The sequence below is a fragment of the Capsella rubella genome, unplaced genomic scaffold (genome assembly GCF_000375325.1).
Source record: "Capsella rubella cultivar Monte Gargano unplaced genomic scaffold, Caprub1_0 scaffold_6, whole genome shotgun sequence".
NCBI classification, from domain to species: Eukaryota; Viridiplantae; Streptophyta; class Magnoliopsida; order Brassicales; family Brassicaceae; genus Capsella; species Capsella rubella.
Genome location: NW_006238918.1, coordinates 4,998,331 through 5,015,673, shown reverse-complemented (window position 1 = coordinate 5,015,673; position 17,343 = coordinate 4,998,331). Strand labels below are relative to the sequence as shown.

The 17,343-nt window shown below is 38.0% G+C and overlaps 5 protein-coding genes across 9 annotated transcripts; 1 reads left to right on the top strand and 4 right to left on the bottom strand.

Annotated features, from left to right (window-relative positions):
• Window positions 1-618: 618 nt before the first annotated feature.
• LOC17881109 (transcription factor MYB16) lies at window positions 619-2,442 on the bottom strand. Of its 2 annotated transcripts, none has more exons than XM_023781032.1 (4): window positions 2,130-2,442; window positions 1,908-2,037; window positions 1,481-1,833; window positions 619-1,396 (listed from the first exon to the last, which is right to left on the bottom strand). In XM_023781032.1, exons 1-4 carry the CDS (start codon window positions 2,353-2,355, stop codon window positions 1,017-1,019), a joined length of 1,089 nt encoding a protein of 362 aa, XP_023636800.1. In that variant the 5' UTR covers window positions 2,356-2,442; the 3' UTR covers window positions 619-1,016. The 2 variants fall into 2 exon arrangements, with proteins under 2 accessions (XP_023636800.1, XP_006288196.2); XM_006288134.2 differs by having other exon boundaries at window positions 619-1,387.
• Window positions 2,443-5,561: 3,119 nt separating this feature from the next.
• On the top strand, window positions 5,562-7,524 carry LOC17882934 (pentatricopeptide repeat-containing protein At5g15300). The gene has a single exon (XM_006287367.2). It carries the CDS (start codon window positions 5,639-5,641, stop codon window positions 7,283-7,285), a length of 1,647 nt encoding a protein of 548 aa, XP_006287429.1. The 5' UTR covers window positions 5,562-5,638; the 3' UTR covers window positions 7,286-7,524.
• An 80-nt stretch (window positions 7,525-7,604) lies between these two features.
• On the bottom strand, window positions 7,605-8,752 carry LOC17881669 (casparian strip membrane protein 5). Its single transcript, XM_006289529.2, has 3 exons — window positions 8,481-8,752; window positions 8,252-8,375; window positions 7,605-8,044 (listed from the first exon to the last, which is right to left on the bottom strand). Exons 1-3 carry the CDS (start codon window positions 8,699-8,701, stop codon window positions 7,826-7,828), a joined length of 564 nt encoding a protein of 187 aa, XP_006289591.1. The 5' UTR covers window positions 8,702-8,752; the 3' UTR covers window positions 7,605-7,825.
• A 634-nt stretch (window positions 8,753-9,386) lies between these two features.
• On the bottom strand, window positions 9,387-13,320 carry LOC17882765 (pentatricopeptide repeat-containing protein At5g15280, mitochondrial). The gene has a single exon (XM_006286855.2). The coding sequence runs from the start codon at window positions 13,268-13,270 to the stop codon at window positions 9,578-9,580; it is 3,693 nt and encodes a 1,230-aa protein (XP_006286917.1). The 5' UTR covers window positions 13,271-13,320; the 3' UTR covers window positions 9,387-9,577.
• Window positions 13,321-13,489: 169 nt separating this feature from the next.
• On the bottom strand, window positions 13,490-17,287 carry LOC17882930 (KH domain-containing protein HEN4). Of its 4 annotated transcripts, none has more exons than XM_023781031.1 (8): window positions 17,200-17,287; window positions 16,237-16,854; window positions 15,686-16,102; window positions 15,341-15,598; window positions 14,970-15,227; window positions 14,819-14,889; window positions 14,573-14,646; window positions 13,490-14,037 (listed from the first exon to the last, which is right to left on the bottom strand). In XM_023781031.1, the coding sequence occupies exons 2-7, from the start codon at window positions 16,816-16,818 to the stop codon at window positions 14,598-14,600; spliced, it is 1,635 nt and encodes a 544-aa protein (XP_023636799.1). In that variant the 5' UTR covers window positions 16,819-16,854; window positions 17,200-17,287; the 3' UTR covers window positions 13,490-14,037; window positions 14,573-14,597. The 4 variants fall into 4 exon arrangements, with proteins under 4 accessions (XP_023636799.1, XP_023636798.1, XP_006287327.1 ...); XM_023781030.1 differs by having other exon boundaries at window positions 13,493-14,468; XM_006287265.2 differs by having other exon boundaries at window positions 13,493-14,413.
• Between the last annotated feature and the right edge of the window lie 56 nt (window positions 17,288-17,343).

The window sequence follows — 17,343 nt, the reverse complement described above, 5'->3', positions numbered from 1 at the left end:
GCTTTGTTGTTTTTATCACAACCACATTATCATTATGTATATATAACTCAAAATCTTTCATATATCTTATTGCGTCGTAAAAATGACACGCATGCATGCAGTTTTGTAGTTTACTTTAGTGGGTTACCTTGCTGGTTAGTACAGTGCAGTGATATAATTGGTTTTGCAGTGCAGTGATATAATTGGTTTTAACTGATAAAAGTGTTACAAGTGCTAAAAAAAAACTACATATATGTGTTCGAGAGACTTTCTTCTGAATCGGTCGGACGGTTGAATATATGATTCGTCGGGAAACATCGAGTATGTTGCATCGTAGTGAACTTTAAAGAAGAGATCACTCAAGAACGAGCAAAGATATATCTTCAAGTTTTCGAAGATCAATGGTTTTACTGAAACCAATTATCATGGCGAGAGGAGAGACGTCCGTGAAATGAAGTGATCGAGTATATAGTCAATGTGCTGCGGTAATAAATATACGATCGAAACTACAAAGAACATGAAACGAACATAGTTACGACTGAACAAGTTTGGTTGGTTCTTGTTATGTATCATTAAGCACAAAACTGAAACCAAATATTGCAAGAAATACAATAATAACGATAAATGATTAGCAACATAAATCTAATAATACATTGAGAACATAGTAAAGTACTCTCAACTCTGCATGGAACAAATTAATCCTATTCTAAACCTCAAGTCACAAAGCTAAACTAAGATTGTTTCACTGCGTCAGCTCTATCTATGCCTAAAATCTAGAAACCATGCATGTACGCACTGATTTTAGTTTCAAACATTAGTTTCATGTTTGTCTTTTTCTTATATATTATTGGGCGACATCATTTTCTTGGAAAATCCATCTAAATAGCAAAATATAAAACAGTAATTTAAGACTATAGAAAGCTAAATCTGGATTAGTCTAAAAGTTGTCTAATCAGAGTTTAAGCACAAAAACTAAAAACTAAAAAAAAAAAAAAAATCAAAAACATTCCCAAATTCCAACAATATCGACCCTTGATTCAGAACATGGGTGGTGAATCCGACGGTGAAGGATCAGCAAAGTTAAAAATGCTGTCCAAATAGTTCTTGCTGTCCTCGTAGTAGTTGCAGTCACCACCACTACTCTCGCCGGCCGTCTCGTTTTTCTCGCCGGAGAAACTCCTTTCAATTGAGTCTCCGCCGAGCAAAAGACCCGTGAACCCTTCCTCGATCCCTTCCCCCATCTGCGTAGCTTCGAACTCGTGAATCGTTGAATTGATCCAATCGTTTTCAGGTTCTTTCAGCAGACTCAGACCCGTGGATGATCCGACAAACTCTATCTTCGTCGGGATTGGTTCCTTCATCTCAGAGAATGACACTGTAGATGTCGGAGATTCAAGCTGTTGTTGTTCTGCATTGTCTTACGGAAAAATCAAAACAAAGTTCAAACTCACAATTTTGGAGAGATTTAGCTAGTGTGTGTGTGTGTTTTTTTTCTGTTTACCTTCGTTTGTTTTTGTTGTCCAGTTGGTTAACAGTGACTTGTGAGTGAATCCATGATGATGGTGATGATGATGAGACGATGCTTTGGTTTGGTAATGTTGTAAATGAAGAAGCTTTGATTCTCTAGCTAGCCTTGCTTCAGCTTCAAGCCTTGCACTTTCCCATTGAGCCGTGTGACTAAGTATCGCTGCGTTCTTGGATAGACCAAGGGAAGATAAAGGAGTCTCGTTTTTGGGTTTATGGGTCACTGGATCAATCCCCATTTTAACTAACCGTTTCTTCAAATGAGTGTTCCAGTAGTTCTTGATCTCGTTGTCTGTTCTCTTTGGCAAATGAGTAGCAATCGCAGACCATCTATATACAAAGAAGAATCATAAAGGCCAAAACTTTTCCAAAAGATTCGAGATTGTTTTGCTGCAAGAACAAACCTGTTTCCTAACAGAGCATGGAGTTGGATAATGGTTTGTTCTTCTTGTAAGTTGAATTTGCCTCTTTTGATGTCAGGTCTTAGGTAGTTAGTCCATCGGAGTCTGCAACTCTTGCCACATCGATGAAGACCTGAGAATAAGAAGGAAGACAGATGATAAAGTTTCTAATATACGAGCACAAAATGTGGAAAAGATCATCAAAAGAGAGCTCATTTAACTAACCAGCTTTCTCAGGCAATGAACGCCAACTTCCATGGCCATGTTCTTCAATATAAGCCAAAAGTTTCTGATCCTCTTCTGGTGTCCAAGGTCCTTTCTTCAAACCCAATTTGTCACAACACGGTGATCTACCCATTTTTCTTCCAAAAGCCAAAGAGTAGTACACTAATCTTATAACAGAACAAAATAGAAAAATATGTAAGAAGGTAAGCTGTAGAGTCTCATACATACATCACATGATCATCACCATCAGAGCAGCAAGAAAGGAATGCTCTTTTTGGCTACAGTTTTCTGAAATGTTAGTAGTGAAGCCATATCTCAGTGATGAAGGTTGATATATAGAGGAGAGATAGAAAGACACACACAACAAATGAATCCCTTTTTTCCCGGCTCATTCACATGGATGAGCATTTATTAACAATGGGGTCTAGAGAAGTTATTACCTTTGTGGCTCAAAGTCCTTGCAACAAGTCTACATAAACTCACACAGAGATAAAAAGCGGTGATCTTTTATTACCTGCCACTGTCACTTTTGCCATATCACAAGATTAAAAGCGGTTATTTCTTGTGCTAGAAGTAAATTCAGGTCACTCTATCTATTATGCTCTACAGGCTACTATACTAGCCCTCCCTTTGATGATCTTGCAAGTTACAATGAGATCAAAACTCAATAATTCAACCAATTGTTTTTTTTACTGTGTCTACTAGTGTTCAGCTTCTAGCTCTCTAATGTCGCATCAAACTTGTCTATAAAAGAAAGTTATTAATTATAAGAACAAAAACACACTAAAATCTTCAACAATATATTTTTACACTAGTTCAAAACAGATAAAGATGCCTTTGGTTTGTTAGCTAGCTTCAGATTACTACTACAGGTAGTCTAAGGCTTTAAACGTCCAAATTGTTTTACTCTCAATGTATATGCTATAATTAGTCATCATTACTCAGTAGCACTACATCATTAATATCGAATGGATTGGATTTTAAAAAAAAAAATCTTACATTATTTTCTTACTTCAACCTTTGCTAAAAAGAGTAGGTAGTAAATGCTGTGAAATGGCGGTGACTAAGAGGAAACTGACACTACAATAGTAAATCAATGAGACAGAGAGCATAAAAGTAGAGGAGAAAAAACTTAGTGGGATGCAAGTAGATTAATTATATGCATAGACTTTCTTCTTTCTTCACTTTGTTCATTTCTCTGAAAATGGTAAAATTCAAACTTGTGTAAGCAAACGATTAGAGTTCAGAAATATTTAAGACTACAACAAAACTCACACGCAACTCTATATTAGGTATGCACTAGGCAATACTAGCTAGATCAACCCTTTAGCATATACAATTGTAGTCTTGCAAGAAAATGAGGTTTCTAAGTTTGAATATAGTACTTGTGTGTATACATATATCTTAGGCGGCACATGGAACTATACTTAAGTAAAAATTTAAGAAAAACTCTCTAACATTTAAATTTGTTAGGAAGCACTTTGGAGTTGTAGAGAAGTCCACTGGTTGCTATATATTGTTCTTGATGTCAAGTCAATGAGTCTAAGAGTATATCTCTACATCTTCAAATTGATTTTATAAATTCAGAATCTTTTGGACATCCTCTGAGAACTCAAAATAAGCATCAGAACTTTCATCACTTCAGTTTAAAAGCTAGACATCCTCTGAGAACAATGATATTGTACTCAAGTCACCAGAAACCAAAACTGATTAGATAGATGTTTAAGATCAATGGTACAAGAAACCGGTTTATCTCATCTTATGGTCTAAAAACATCCAAACGATGAATTGATCTTATATGGAAGTGGTACCTTGCAGGTGTACAAATGTTATCATCAAGGTAAATTACCCTGCCAAGAAAGGTAGATGATTTATGAAGGCAAACGGTGACATTAAAGAGTTTTTTTACAAGACAAAACAAGGGAGAGTAGCTAAAATGTGTTCCATGAAAGGCAAAAGATGGATTTATTGAGGTGGGCTCCAAGCTTGTGGGGTAGTAGTAGTAAGAAGTATCTTCATCGAATCAGAGAACGATAAGACAAAATCATAAAGAATTGTACAAATAAACACAAAAAGAAATCAGTTTTATAAATTAAAAGAAAAAAGAAAAAATGAATAAATGTGAATATGAAAGTTGAAGGAAGAGAGAGAGAGAGAGACTGAGAAGAAGAGCTAGATCATCATGATTCATGGATCAAAGAAAAAAAATCATATTGGCTGCAAATGATGTAAAGGACAATGGGGACAAACATCTATAAATGTCTTTGCTGATACCATATTGCCAGCTCCTACACTCTGTGTATGGTCCTTACATTACTTCAATTTAGCCTTCATAAATGACGCCACTTGTCGAGATTCTGTCGATCCACGAATCCCATAAAAAAGACTTCCCACATTTGATGCTACAAATCTCCTGCATAAGTGTACTTGATCAGACATTGCAAAAAGCAAGGAGTCACACATATGAAACCAAAAAACCGAGCCATATGACAAGAAGAGACTACTTAACATGCTCAATCTGCACTATTCGGACTAGAAAATATTCTTACACTCCTAGTTTGGTTCGGTAGTTACCACTGGTACAATAGTCCCAACAGTTCTATACGTATATATTAAGAAAAGCTCGCAAACTACTAAACCATAATCTAATACAAAACTTAAATATATAAAAAGGTTCATGTTAAACTTGAGAGTAATTGTAGACAAAAGACCTAAGATTTAATTAGCTAGCCAAGTCTCTATTAGCTACCTTTTGAAAGATTATGTATGCATCAACCTGTCAAAATATAGCAATTAAGGCCTGGAAAACAAAGTCTTCAGTGTCACAATTTGCATCCTTTAAAGCTGAAATCAAGGATAACTATATCCATGACATACAAAAAAAAAACCAGGTTTCTTCAAATATAATCCAAAAGATATGATTAGATCAATCATACAACTTACAAGTCAACAAAAAGGCTAAACAGCATAAAAAACGTGTCAACCACAAAAGGCAAAACACAAGGCATTAGTTGTGAGTAAATTCATAATTGGCAGACAAACACACACAAACCAACAAAAGAAAAACTCACAAGTAAGCAAAGAAGTAATAGTAAACTTAGTACAACAGAGACAATTGTCAAAGGACCCGACTAGTGACGGATCAATTCCTCGCAAAGTCACCTTCACAAAGAGTACATAAATAATTGAGACATCTCGAACGACCAAGAAAAGGAGGAGAAACCCAGTAAATTAAGTAACAAACATTAGTGTTCCACCACCAACAAGACCAGCTACTGTACGAGTTATTTAACTCTCTTTTCAATTTGCTGTATTTTGTAATCCGTAAATCCCCACTTCTCTGTTTACTTGTGTCTTACGATACTCGAATCTTTGTGATTTTTTACAATTGAACCACATGGTCCGTTAACCCGAATGAAATTATTTTCTTGTACCGGTTTGATTTTACTAAACCGGAAATCACTTTTGAATATCGAGACGAGAGCCCAGGAAAGGGAGATGAAAACGCGATGATCAGGAAGCAAACCAACGACCGAACCAGCAATCGCCGCCGTCCAAAACTATGGCAGAACTGCACAAATTTCCGAACTTTGAAGCAAATTCACGCTTCCATTGTTGTTAATGGTCTCATGTCTAATCTTTCTGTTGTTGGGGAGCTAATTTACTCGGCTTCTTTGTCGGTTCCAGGTGCGCTTAAGTACGCCCACAAGTTGTTCGATGGAATTCCTAAACCGGACGTATCTATTTGTAACCATGTGTTGCGGGGCTCTGCTCAGAGTATGAAACCTGAAAATACGGTTTCTTTGTATACTGAGATGCAGAAGCGAGGTGTGTCGCCTGATAGGTATACGTTTACGTTTGTTCTCAAGGCGTGTTCCAAGCTTGAATGGACAAGTAATGGTTTTGCGGTTCATGGGAAAGTGGTGAGACATGGGTTTGTGTCGAATGAGTATGTTAAGAACGCTTTGATCCTCTTTCATGCTAATTGTGGAGATTTAAGAATTGCAAGTGAGCTTTTTGATGATTCCGCGAAAGCTCATAAGGTTGCTTGGTCTTCTATGACTTCTGGGTATGCTAAGAGGGGAAAGATAGATGAGGCTATGCGTCTTTTCGATGAAATGCCAGAAAAGGATCAGGTGGCTTGGAATGTGATGATTACTGGTTGTTTGAAATGTAAGGAGATTGATAGAGCAAGGGAACTCTTTGATAGATTTACAGAGAAAGATGTTGTGACTTGGAATGCAATGATCTCTGGATATGTAAATTGCGGGTACCCGAAGGAGGCACTTAGTATATTCAAGGAGATGAGGGATGCTGGTGAACACCCAGATGTTGTGACAATACTGAGTTTGTTATCTGCTTGTGCAGTCTTAGGAGACTTAGAAACTGGGAAGAGCCTTCATCTCTACATCTTGGAAAAGGCTTCCGTTTCGAGCTCCATATATGTGGGCACTCCAATTTGGAATGCTCTAATTGACATGTATGCAAAGTGCGGAAGCATAGATAGAGCAACTGAAGTGTTCAGAGGAATGAAAGATCGGGACTTGTCAACTTGGAATACTTTGATTGTTGGTTTGGCTTTGCATCATGCAGAGCGATCAATTGAAATATTCAAAGAAATGCAAAGGTTGAAAGTCTGGCCAAATGAGGTGACTTTCATTGGAGTTATATTAGCTTGCAGCCATTCAGGAAGAGTTGATGAAGGGCGTCAATATTTTAGCCTTATGAAGGATATGTATAATATTGAACCAAACATAAAGCATTATGGTTGTATGGTAGACATGTTGGGGCGAGCAGGGCTATTAGACGAAGCATTTATGTTTGTGGAGTCGATGAAGATTGAGCCAAACGCCATTGTTTGGCGAACCCTTTTAGGTGCTTGTAAGATTTATGGGAATGTCGAGTTAGGAAAGTATGCAAATGAGAGACTGCTCAGTATGAGAAAGGACGAGAGTGGCGATTATGTGTTGCTCTCCAACATATATGCTTCCACAGGTGAGTGGGAGGCAGTGCAGAAAGTAAGAAAGATGTTTGATGATACAAGAGTGAAAAAACCAACTGGAATTAGCGTGATCGAGGAAGACGATGATAAATTGATGATGAGATATTTACTCGCATCAGAATCAGAATCAAGATCAAGAGGTCGGATTAGTTAAGGTAGAAAACCAACGCTTCATTGGCTAACTATGGACAGTAAGATTGGATATTTTCCACAGTAAGATAGGTTCTTTCCTTCTTTGTTTTCTGAGTTTTCGAGTCCTTTCTGTTGTAAGAAACAGATCACCGCATTTGATAGGAAGTTTCGATATGTTGATGTTTATAGTTTGACACTCTTTGACTTCGAGATGATCTTTGGCCGAATTTTTGTGTAACATAAAGTTAACGTTATAGCTTTTGTCTTGTCATCTATAATGGTGATTTCAATCATTTCATGATTTTGGATTTAGAAAACAAGATTCTGTAAAGGAGAGAAGATATAAGATACTGTGGTAACTGACCATTAAAGCACAACTTTTTGACAGAGTAACCCGTTACATAAATCACACAGAAAAATATCAATGGAGATAAGAAAGAAAAACCACAGATGCTGAAGAAACACGACTGAAAGCTCAAGTTAACATTTTTACACACCAAACCATGAATTTCTTAAAGCAGGGAGAAGGAAAACTTGTATATAAATGGTTAAGACCAGATCTTCAGTTGCGTCGGGAAAGAGCAATAGCTGATAGGAGAATAAGAAGAATGAGGATGAAAACGGCAATGAAAGATCCAATCAAAGACCCGGAGATACGCTCACAGAAGGAGTTGAACTGTTGACAAATAGCAAACCAGTTTGTTTTATTGTTCCCATTGTGTGCCAAGTAGACAATGGCAGCTGCTGAGGAAGCTCCAGCAGCTAGAAGACCCAACATTACCTAACACATTAGGAGGAATCAAATTGTCAAGCAGTACTATCAAACTGTAAGCTTTTTCATTTCTACCCACATGATTTACTCTGTGTAAAAGCTCATTAGTTTTTTAGTTTTTTTTTTTGTTATATGGGTTTTAACTGCAAAGCTAACAAGAAGGCACACGGCTATTAAGCCGAATGAGTTTGAATTTGCTGATGAGTGATGACTTACCACATCAAGGACGATAAGAAGAATTCTACTATTCTGAGTCTTGCTCTTGACAATGTGTACAAAGGCCAAAGTTAGAGACAAGATAAGGTAACCGCTAACAACAGCATTTGCTACCACAAAGAACCTGATTGATCAAGCAAACCAAAGGAAAAAAAACACTTCAAGAATCATTCCCTCATATATCGAAAAACAGGTGACAAGTAGTTTGAAAAGAAAAAGATTCACGTACGTTAAGGCTGGGAGATCGCTGTATTCGGCTTGGAACCGTATGAATTGAGTAAAGAAAGGCAGAGTTTCATGTGTGGTTCCCATGAGGATTGCACTACCCATAGTGTTAAAGCATGCAACGATCCTGAGGATAAACTCAAGAATGGCAATCCTTCTGCTCATCAGTCCGCTCTTTTGAATACCTTTGCTAGTTTCCACGATGTCAGCTTGACCGGACTTCATTTTCTCTAGACTTTTCTTGAGAAGGAAGTTAGGGTTAGCTTGAAAAGAAAAAGATGCTGTGAGATTTTTGATGAGGGTTAAGAGAATGAGTGAGTGTGTATATATAGTGCATGCTTTGGGACATAGACTCATAGTAGTAGTTATGATAAGGTCCTTATCACTTTGTACTTGCTAAAGGTATCCCCCCTTTAGTGATATAATTTCATAAACTTTGCATAAAATATATTCTTTATAAATCCATACGCACAATATTAATAACCTTCATGATCCACCAAATCTCGAAACTTGTCAAATCTGGAAACGTAAACTCTGTCCACATTTAGATACAAAATCTGTAGCTGGAACATGTGGAGTAGTTACATGTTATATATCATGTATGATGATAAGTTATATTAATGGTATTAGTTATGTTCGCAGATGATTAACAAATCCACTTAAATATTTTAAACTCATCTTTTATTGTAGGAAATCTCTAGATAGTTGGAAAATTTAAACTAAAGCTCCTAAGTGATTGGAGATGTTGAACCCAAATGTGTGTTCATGTGTCAAACACAGTCTATTTTAAGGTTATTAATCAAATAAAAAAACTATTTATTTATTAATCGAAGCCAAACCATATTAAACTGAAGTAGGACACCTAAACCAAATAAAAAGTATGTACGCTTTATGAGTTCGAAGAGATAACTTCAGCTTTTGAGTTGGCTTATGTGAAGATGAATTAGTCAAATAACGCAAAAGTTGACAACAACAAAAGTCAAACTAAACACTCTGGCTCTCTTAGGGGGTTCCACGTTTGCGCCACGATCGTTAAATTACATAAAAAGAACACAAGTTTTTTTATATTTATAAATTAGCGTCAAACTTTTAAAAAATGAGTCATCGCTTCCAAGTAAACCCGTTGCCAGAGAGAAGTCTAGACAAGAATCCTTCACCAGCTGTTGTCTTTTTCTCTTTAGCAGTGCTCATGTTACTGATCAAAGACCAATGGGTCTCAAAATCAATTTCATAACCACACTTCTGCATCATTTCCATCATCTCCGAAGCTTTCACTGTATTGTTCTCTACTCGAAATTGATCAATCACAAGCTTGAACATCTCTTGGCTCGGTGTTTCGCCTAGCCCAACCATTGATTTGAAGAGTCTTTCTGATTCCATAACTTGACTTGCCTCACAATACTTAAGAACAAGACCACTCCATGTACTTAATTTTGGACTTAGACCTAATTCCACCATTTCTGTTTGAAAGTCCATAGCTTTTTCCAATTGATTGCATCTCAGCAAGCCACTGATGACTGAATCATAGCTTGAAGAATCTGGAATGCTTCGGTTCTTCATCATTGTGTTCAAGAGATGAACCGCTATGTCAAGACTCCCGTGGTCAGATAGTTTCTTGATTAGATTATCGTAGTTGGGAGCCATGATGCCATTGCGTGTCACACTGGTCAGAAAATCTTCAGCTTTTGGAATTTCTCCTTTCGAAATTAGGGATTCAGCGATTTTGGTTTCGACAACTGAAGAACCCAAAATCCAGCCTTTTGATTCCATTACCTGCCACAAATCAAGAGCTTTCTTCACATTTCCATTGTCACACAGAGACCTTGTAACTGCTCTTATGCTTCGATGATTAGGTTTCATCCCCTCAGAGATCATAGCCGAGAGATATTGCACAGAACTTGAATAATCTCCAGACAAAGAGTATCCGTGTACAAGAAAATTAAATGTGGTTTCATCAGGCAAAAAACCTTTCTCCCGCATTTCGAGCAAGACGTTATTAACCTCCAAACGATTCTTAGCCTGAAACAGATAGAAAATCAGCAGATTATAAATGATTACTCCGCCAGGATTGCTTTCTCCTAGAACCAGAAACTCCTTCAGCCTTATTGCAGACAGAAACTGACGTTCTAAACACATTTTCCGAACATATTCTCTGTAACTCATAACCGAACAGATTATGTTCTTTCTCACCAAGATTCCTAGGACTTCCTCAACTCTCCTCCAGTTGTTACCTTTACAATAACCTTGAAACATCAGATTGTAGATATCGGTATTCGGTAAAAACCCGTTTGATAACATTATCCTTAGCTGCTTTTCTGCATCGAGCATCATCCCAGCTAAGCATAGTCCTTCTATCAAAGCACAGTGGACAGAAGATGAATCTGATTGCTCTGCTAAAGTAAATGCCTTTTCTGTTTTGTTAGCTCCACAAAGTCGAGGAATTAACATCAAAGAACTTCCCACGCTCGGAAAGTGTTTCTTGTCTAGCATTTCGTCGAGTATATCAAATGCAGCTGAATCATTCTTCTCCTTGCAGAGTCCTCTGATAAGATGATTGTGAACCACTTGTTCCAAAATGTAACCTTCTCCTTCAAGCCTTTTAACAACAGAATGAGCAATAGATGCAAACCCAAGAACTGTGAGCTTCTCGACGAAAATCATACAGGCTTCTGACTGTGATAGAGGATAAGATATGAATATGTGCTCAAAGAGTTTAACGGCTTCCTCCACCAATCCTTTCCGTACAAGACCTTCCCATAGAGCTCCGCAATAGATCAAATCAGGTAACCAGTTAGAATTTTGGGCAGCATTCCACACATTTAGAAGATCATTTAGTGTTTCTTTCTTACAAAAACAACTAATCAAAGATGTGTAAGTTGCATTATCGATAGGATGATGCATTTGTATCATTCGATGGAAAATGAGTTTGCTATGTCGGTTAAATCCCTTCTTGCAATATTCTTGGACAAGAACGTTGAGGGTTTCTCCATCTAACTGATTAGCCAGCTTTGGCCATTTTTCCAATAGGCTAACACTTACTTTGACATGGAAACGTGATGCACAGAGACTCTTCATTAAAACAGCAAAACTCCGGCGTGATAGTTTTTGACCCCATCGAGCCATTTCATCATGAAGCTTCAATGCTGTTTGTAAATCGCCGTCCTTACATGCTTTAACGATAAGCAAATTAAATTCCGGAAGCGCTGATCTATCAAGTAACATATTCAACCTCTGCTCGTAAGCATCCAAATCAGTGTGCAAGTATAAGCCATTCCCAAGATCATCGAAGAATTCAGCTTTGGATAATTTGGAATCATTGTCCCTTTTCAATTTAACAGCTAAAGGATCAAATCCTACTAAACTAAATGCTTCTGAAAGCGGATCTTCAACTTGAGATGCTTCTATCAACCCATAACCAAACATCTCCTTAACACTAGCCTTAGCTTCTTCAAACCGTCTAGCTTTGCAGTATCCAGTTACCATTATCTTAAATGTAAACAAGCTGGGGAACAGGCCATTTTCCTTCATCTCATCCAGAATACAACTGGTATGTTGCCACAATCCTATTCTAAAAAGCCCACCTAAGATAGCATTATAACTACACACATCGGGTTTAAAACCCTTTGACGTAACCTCAGATAAGTAAAGAAACCCTCTTTTGATATCTCCTTCATAACAACACCAACCAATCAAGATACCGAAGGTGACTTCATCAGGATTAAAACCTAAGCGCACAAGCTCTTCCATATATACAGAAGCTCTCTCTGAGCCAAACCTTTTGCAGAGTGAATGTACAATCCGATTGCCAACAAACAAATCAGGTTGATATTTAACTTCACTAATGAAACTCAACAAATCCTCAAAGTCTTGCTTCTCGCTGTATCCTAAAGCAATCTTACTATAAACTGAGCTATTCAGGTTACAACCCAAAGCCACAAGCTTTCTCGCTAAGACTCTAGCCTCCTGCACTCTCTGGTCCAAGCAAAGCAACTCAATAACTTTCCCGATTCTATCTAAGTTCATCTGATTTGATTCAGCAGTTGTCTCCACCCAATCCAAACAAATTCTATATGCTGATTCTGTTCTGTGAAATCTGACCAAATAATTAATAAGAATCTGGTAACACGAAGCTACAGGTACTAAACCCCTACGCCTCATCCAATCAAACAGCATAACTGCCTTCCTGGAATCGAAATCATCTACATATTTCCCGATCAAATCACAGAAAATCCCCTCCTTAACCAATGTATCTCCCGTACTCTCCATCTCCATAAGCAACAATTCAACTTCCTTAACCATACCTTCCCGGATAAGTATCGAGGCCATGACTTCACAAGCCTGAGGTAAATGCTTAAACCCTTTATATTGCCCACCAGCCCATCTGAAAATCTCCCATAAAGCTCGAACCTTTCTACTCCCAATTCCATCTTTTTGAACCTCAGTTTGAAAACCCAGTAACAACTCAAGCACATTTTCGGGTTTCAAGCCAGGAAATCTCATAAAACTACGGGTAATATTGGGAACCACATCGGACAAATCCAAAAGCAAGTCTTTTAGATAGGAACCAGTAACGCCACGGACCTTCGTTGCCCCACCAACAGACCTCGAAAGTAAATTAAACGAGGAAGATTCATAATTTCTTGGGATAGCTGAATCATTTCCCAAGGAAGAAGAGGACGAAGACGCTGAGGTAGTAGAACAAAACTGGAAAGAGTAACAACGACATGAGAGAGATTTAACCTTGTTAAAAAAACGAAGGCGAGTAGAGATAGTGGTGGAGAGAAGATTAAGCATACGACTTGTGAAATCAATGGAAATTTATTTGCCTTCTACTTATTCAACTGCTGCATTTGAGCTTTCACCACGACGACGAAAAGGAAATTAAAAGATCGAAGCTACTGATAAAGCGACACCGTTTCAACTTATTGTAAATTGTAATCAAATAGGGTTCTGAAAACTCTTAAACAGGCCACTAAATTAAAATGTTAGTAATTACATATTTTGGAAGACAAGTAATTATACAAATCTTTATTGATCCAAGTAGTTTTACACAAAGAAGTTGTTTCACTAGATCTAACTAATTGAAAAGTTGAAATATAAATTGTTTTACCAATTTAAAACATCATTCAACAAATGAAGAGATTGCTTTGAGATAGGCAGCAAAATCCGGTTGGCTCAGGTAAGAAAATCAGACAGTCATAGGCTCGAAATGACGGTCTTTGGAGTATTCACAGTGCAAACTTGCGGAGAGATGAAGTTACCGGCAATCTAATGTCCAAGAAATTGGTTTCCAATGACGAGAGTATCTTCCAGATGTAGCAACCTGTCTTTTTAACTCCTGGCAGGGAAGCATATGTGCAAACAAATAATATAGAGAGAAGAAGTTTATATACCTTTCATGTGGACCAAAAGGCATAACAGATTGATCTTAATGCCCAAAATGGTTGATTAACCTGAAGAATCTCGACAATAATTGATCGATTCTCACTCATCTCTTTCCCTGCAAAAGATCTGTAATGACTCTTGAAGACCGTTAAGGCAATAGTTTGCGATACGGTAACCTGTCAAAGGGAAGCTTAAGCATGCTGAAAGTAAAACCAATGCAAGAGAGCGTTTGACATAAGTTAAATCGTTCATACAAAAGGAACTACACACAACCAAACTAAGGTTTTGGAATCTGATCCCAGGAAAGAAAGATAAACTGAAACACAGACAGCATTACAGCCAAGGCCAACTGGATATGGTTATAACGGGTGGGAACTTGGTAGTATTTTGGTCACAGCGGACATGGACAGTTTTGAAACAAACTTAAAAATCTCATCCACATGTAATCGGGTCTCCTAGGTAGAGTTTGGTAATTCAGCTTGGTCATCTTGTTTGGTGGAAAAGGCTTCAACTGTGGGCTGTGGGGTTGGCTTCAGGCTTCAGGATCTCACACTGTTTTAGTGGGACGGGAAAAGGTCACAAAGGGAAAAAAGCAGTGAATCAGAATCTGACACCGGCACAGATCAGATCAGATTATGTCATGAACTTGGGACAAGTAGCTAAGGTAAACTAAGTTTTAAAGGACTTAAGCAAACGATATTATAATCTAACCTTTTTAATCACCCACCAATAGCTTCTAGTAATCATAGTTTCTACGTCGATAGGTAGAAGAATGGCTGGATAACCTGAAGACAAAACCCATGATCAGGATCAACCACAAAGAATTGTTAGGCATACGAAAACCAAAAGTATGTGCAGTACATTGACATTAAAAACAGTTGATAAAGGAAGTTCTAAAGGGTAAACCGGTAAATACTTCATAGTGTAACAACTACATCAGGAAAGAAATAAACTCACCCAGAACTGCCACTGCGTCCAGATGCATAACCTCCATACACTCCATATGGAGTACTACTACTACCACCAACCTACAAAAACACGTCCGAAGACTCATTAATTGAGAAGCGATATGTTGAAAACATGTAATGAAACCTTTTAGAAGACATACCGGTGCGCCATAAGGAGAATAACTCTCAGAAGACAAACCACTTGAGCCATAACCACCAGGATAAGGATTCCCGCGTTCCAGTCTTCTGCTATCTCTACTATCATAGTCCAATCTATCACCAGCATCTGGTGCAACAGGAACATATGGCAAGACCGGCATAAGTGCAGAAACAGCACCTTCCCGGTCAAAAACATTGGCTCTTAATCTTGATGTAATTTGTATGAGAGCATCCTTGGCAACGTCAAGTTCTCCAGAGATCTGAACATCAAAATAACTTCTGCTGTTAAGACTCCACGTGAACGGATTTAAGCGTGAAAGGATAAACTGCAATGGCAATTAGAGTAGCAGCATTATGATATTGTGAATTTTACCTGAACCATCTCATCATCGTCAGATGCAACTTTTGGAAGATTTTCCTTTCCCAGAACACGGATGTTAGCTTTGGTCATTCTTCTCATCTCAGTTATGATGGCTCCTCCTTTACCAAGGATACAACCAATCCTAGAACTTGGCACGAGAAGACGAGTGGTGAATGAAACAAGTCCAGAGTCTCTTTCCACCTTATCACTGCATTTTGGTTGCAGTCGCATAGCTGCTTCTATGGTTGGGGAATACGCGTCCTCAAAAACCTAAAACAGATAGACAATGTCAAGGAAGACAAGTTGGATAAACTATTCTTAAGTAAAAGACGGAGGGGCCTTGAAAGAAATTCAAACCTCTCTTGCTGATATAGTTATTAAACAATCATTTCCTTCAGTTCTAGAGCTATCAACTTTAATGGTTGCTCTGGTTTCCTGTCGAAGCTGATTGATTAGAGCACCACCTTTCCCAATAACACTTGCAATGTTTTCAACTGGGGAAACTAGGCGAATACAAAACTCTGTTGGCGGTGGCTCATTTCTTGGAGGTTGGTATAAAGGGCGTGACCAATCTCCAGCATCACGTCCATATGAACCCATCAGCGGTGCTATCCCTACAAGTCGAGGAGCACCCGCATGGCTCATCAGTGTACCAGAAGGATATCCACCAGATATTGCAGAAGAAAGTAGGTTCTGACTACGCGAAGGATTTTCATGAAGGCGAGAGGCAATCTGATGCAGAGCCTTCTTAACAATGAGCACTTCTCCAGATATCTAAAAAGAAAAAGAGATTTAAAGAAAAAAAAAAAAGCTTAGTAAGAAAGTGACTTCATAAGGAATTCGCCAAAAGACTGTTTCACTTCACACAGAAAAGGCAAATTATGAAAAACAGATAAATCTGCAAGTACCTGAATGAGCTCATCTGAACTCAAGGCACATAGAGGCATGTTCCTGTCCTTGATGATGCGAATTTGAGCACCTGTTTCACTCCGAATGTTCTGGACAATCTGGCCACCTCTCCCAAGAATACATCCGATCTGATCCGAAGGAACCAGCAACTTTGCTGTAACTTGTTGCTCTCCTTCAGAGCTATCTTCGCTTGGGCCATCATCTGCAACTACTCTATCATGGATCCTAAACAAAGCATCCTGCGCAGGAGAAAGAACTTTCTCTCCATCTCCAAAGGCATTGGTCTCAGCACTGGGACTATAGATCGTAATCACGCGTTCATCACATCCAGGAATTGCTTCCCCTATTCTAATTTTCGACCTAGTGTCCGTCCTCAGTTGCTTGACAATATCACCTCCTCTACCAATAACACTCCCAATCTTTTTAACCGGGCACAGGTATCTGAATACAGTATCATCACGATCAATCACAAGTGAATCCCTATCATCGCTACGATATCTCCTTTTGCTTCCACCATTGTCATCATAATCAGACTGAGGACGAGACCTCTTTCTATGGCTATCTCTATGATCCGGTGACATTGCACAAAAAAGGCAAAGTCTTTACGTTCCAATCACCTGTCAAATGAAAACAATCACAACTCCATATCTAAGAGTAACCTGAGTTCTTTCAACCAATCAAAGCAGAAATATAGAACTTCACAATCATTCAACCAAGTACATAATTAAGTATATCCACAGTGTGTGTTCATAAACAAAACTGTATGAATCTAAATCTATTCATCTATTCATCATTTTTTCTCAGAAGATCCAAAACAAAAACATAACATAATCAGAGCTCAAAACTCTAATCTATCAAACGAACAATCTACAAAGTAACCCAAATGAGGACAACATACTGAGGGTAAACAAATAGAGACCTTGAATTCATCATAGGAACGATTTGAGATTCCGATTACAAACCTTTAGATTCTGAGTCTGACGAAATCGATTTTTCGGATTTGGGGTTATTAGTATTTTCTAGGGTTTGCGCGGACTTTAATTAGTTTCTTTTCCCTTTTTGATTTCTTTTTTTATTTAAGAAATTAGTTTTTGTTAAAGAATAAA